Raw genomic sequence first — 2888 nt, 5'->3', positions numbered from 1 at the left:
TATTTATGACTTTTAATTCAAAAACTTTTATTGTACATTTCATTGAAACAACATCACTTTAAAATAAGACAGACCAGGACTAGAGAGATGGCTCCAGGATTAAAAGCACTTGCTGCTCTTTCAGAAGGCATGAGTATGGTTTCCAGTACTTATATTGTGAATTCACAAGTGCATGTAATTCAAACTCCAGGAGATTGAAAATTCTTTCCTGGCTTCTGCAAACACACACACACACACACACACACACACACACACACACACACACACACACTAAAATTAATTTTTAAAAACCTTTTTTTTCATCTTTATTTACTTGGGTATTTCTTATTTACATTTCGATCGTTATTCCCTTTCCCGGTTTCCAGGCCAACATCCCCCTAACCCTTCCCCCTCCCCTTCTCTATGGGTGTTCCCCTCCCCATTCTCCCCCCATTACCGCCCTCCCCCCAACAATCACGTTCACTGGGGGTTCAGTCTTGGCAGGACCAAGGGCTTCTAAAAAATCTTTAAGAAGTAAACTACTTATAAAAATGAAAATCCCTAAAATTCAGTGACATAAATCAACAAAATTATAAGTCACGTCAAGTACTCTGTAAGAAATATACACTAGGAAGGAGAACTACTTTAAACTCACTGTGTTCCCCAGAGCCTACCTCTGGAAACATTTCACAAAGTTACAGTGTTCAATCATCACCTAAGTTGTACAAAAACATCATGAAGCCACCAAAATTGTGTAGACTTTATAAATGTCCCAAAAAAAGGTTTGTCTGCTAATTTCAAGAGTTTGAAGCACAATTAATAAACTAATAAAAAATAAATGTGGCTCTTAGCCACGGGGATATCGCTAAAGTCTGCCCTGTACAGGCAGCAGACAGCATGGGCTTCTACAACCTTTCCCCAAACCTCTGAATAAAGTGTTTCAACAACAACAAAAATAAATAAATAAATACATAAATAAATACATAAATAAATAAATAAATAAATAAATAAATTTGTAAAAATTATATAGGCTTCTTGACATAGTCAACATTTTATTTGTGTATTGCCATGCACAAACACAAATGCCTATATAATGGAGTAGAAAAGTATGACATATGTGTTTCTTATAGTTGTATTTTCAAAGTTGACTTTTCTATGAAGTCATTTAGATGAATCTATTACTAAAATACACGTGCAAAGCAACAAACTTATCTATGTCGTTATTGTGAATATCAAAGTAAAGAATGAAGTGAAAATTAAGTCTTAATTAACCTGGACCTGCAAGATCTCTCAGACACTGAATGACTAACCAGATAGCATACACCAGCTGAGATGAGGCCCCCAACACATATGCAGCAGAGGACTCCCAATCTGGATTTAGTCAGAGAAAATGCTCCTAACCCTCAAGATACTGGAAACCCCAGAGAACTTAAAGGTCTGGTGGGATGGGTGGAGGGACAATCTGGTGGAGATGTGGGGCACAGGGAGAATGTATGGGATGTGGAACGGTTGAAGGGTGGACCGGGAGGGGAATAAAATCTGGAATGTGAAAATTGATAATAAATAAATATATAAGAGAATATTCTTAAATCTGATAACAATTCTTTCTTATTTTACTCCTTTTCTTTTTCACCTATAGACTCTTGGTAGCTATGGCACAAGACAATGGCACCAAAGTCACTGACTTCTATCTTCTGGGATTTGGAGTCCAGAGAGATATTCAGTGTATCCTCTTCATCGTGTTTCTTGTTATCTACGTGATATCTATGGTGGGCAACACTGGGATGATCCTTCTCATCAACACTGACTCCAGACTTCAGACCCCCATGTATTTCTTTTTACAGCATCTGGCTTTTGTTGATATCTGTTATACATCTGCCATCACTCCCAAGATGCTGCAGAACTTCATGGTAGAAGATAAATCAATAACTTTTAAGGGATGTGTAGTACAACTCTTTGTTTATGCTATATTTGCAACCAGTGACTGTTACCTCCTCGCTGTTATGGCAGTGGACCGGTATGTGGCAATCTGTAAGCCCCTTCGCTACCCCATAATCATGTCTCGACAAGTTTGTATTCAGTTGGTAGCTATTTCTTATCTCATGGGATCAATAAATTCCTCAGTACACACAGGATTTACGTTCTCACTGTCCTTCTGTAAGTCAAAGGTCAATCACTTTTTCTGTGACATCCCCCCAATTGTCACTCTTTCATGCTACAACAATGATACTAACTTCATGCTAATTTTGGTTTTTGTTGGATTTAACCTGACATTCACTGTGTTGATCGTTATCTTATCCTACATATACATCATGGCCGCCATCCTAAAGATGTCCTCTACTGCAGGGAGGAAGAAAACCTTCTCCACGTGTGCCTCCCACCTGACAGCAGTCACCATTTTCTATGGAACCCTGGCCTACATGTACTTACAGCCTCATTCGGACAATTCCGAGGAGAACATGAAAGTGGCCTCTGTGTTTTATGGCATTGTGATTCCCATGCTGAACCCTCTCATCTACAGCTTGAGAAACAAGGAAGTCAAAGATGCTATAAAAGCCACAGGGAAAAAATTCCTTAAATTGGATTTAAATTATTAAAATTCAGTACATCATATTATCCAGTAGATGACTATTCATCCAGGATGTCCACAAACCATCAGTGTAGCTTATTTAGTAATGCTGAAACTGAAAACACTGATCTTTGAAATCCTGTCCAGAGACTCTTCCTTCCCTAGAACATTTGAAAATATCTCATACTTCTGATGAGAAGTATATTCACAGAGATTATTCAAATACCAAGAAGTAAATGTTTGTCTGAAAAATTCTTATTTCAAATGTATTTAAGTACATGGAAAATTCCTACTTGTACACTGCCATTATCAAAATGAATGATCATTATATACCCATTCT

The 2888-nt window shown here is 37.6% G+C and overlaps 1 protein-coding gene across 1 annotated transcript; it reads left to right on the top strand.

Annotated features, from left to right (window-relative positions):
* Positions 1 to 1631: 1631 nt before the first annotated feature.
* Positions 1632 to 2576, top strand: Or5ak24 (olfactory receptor family 5 subfamily AK member 24). The gene is given in 1 exon segment (NM_001000283.1): positions 1632 to 2576. A coding segment is annotated over 1 exon segment (945 nt).
* Positions 2577 to 2888: the final 312 nt, after the last annotated feature.

The sequence above is a fragment of the Rattus norvegicus genome, chromosome 3, assembly GCF_021556685.1.
Source record: "Rattus norvegicus strain SHRSP/BbbUtx chromosome 3, alternate assembly SHRSP_T2T, whole genome shotgun sequence".
Taxonomy (NCBI): Eukaryota; Metazoa; Chordata; class Mammalia; order Rodentia; family Muridae; genus Rattus; species Rattus norvegicus.
This window is presented reverse-complemented; position numbering and strand designations above follow the sequence as displayed.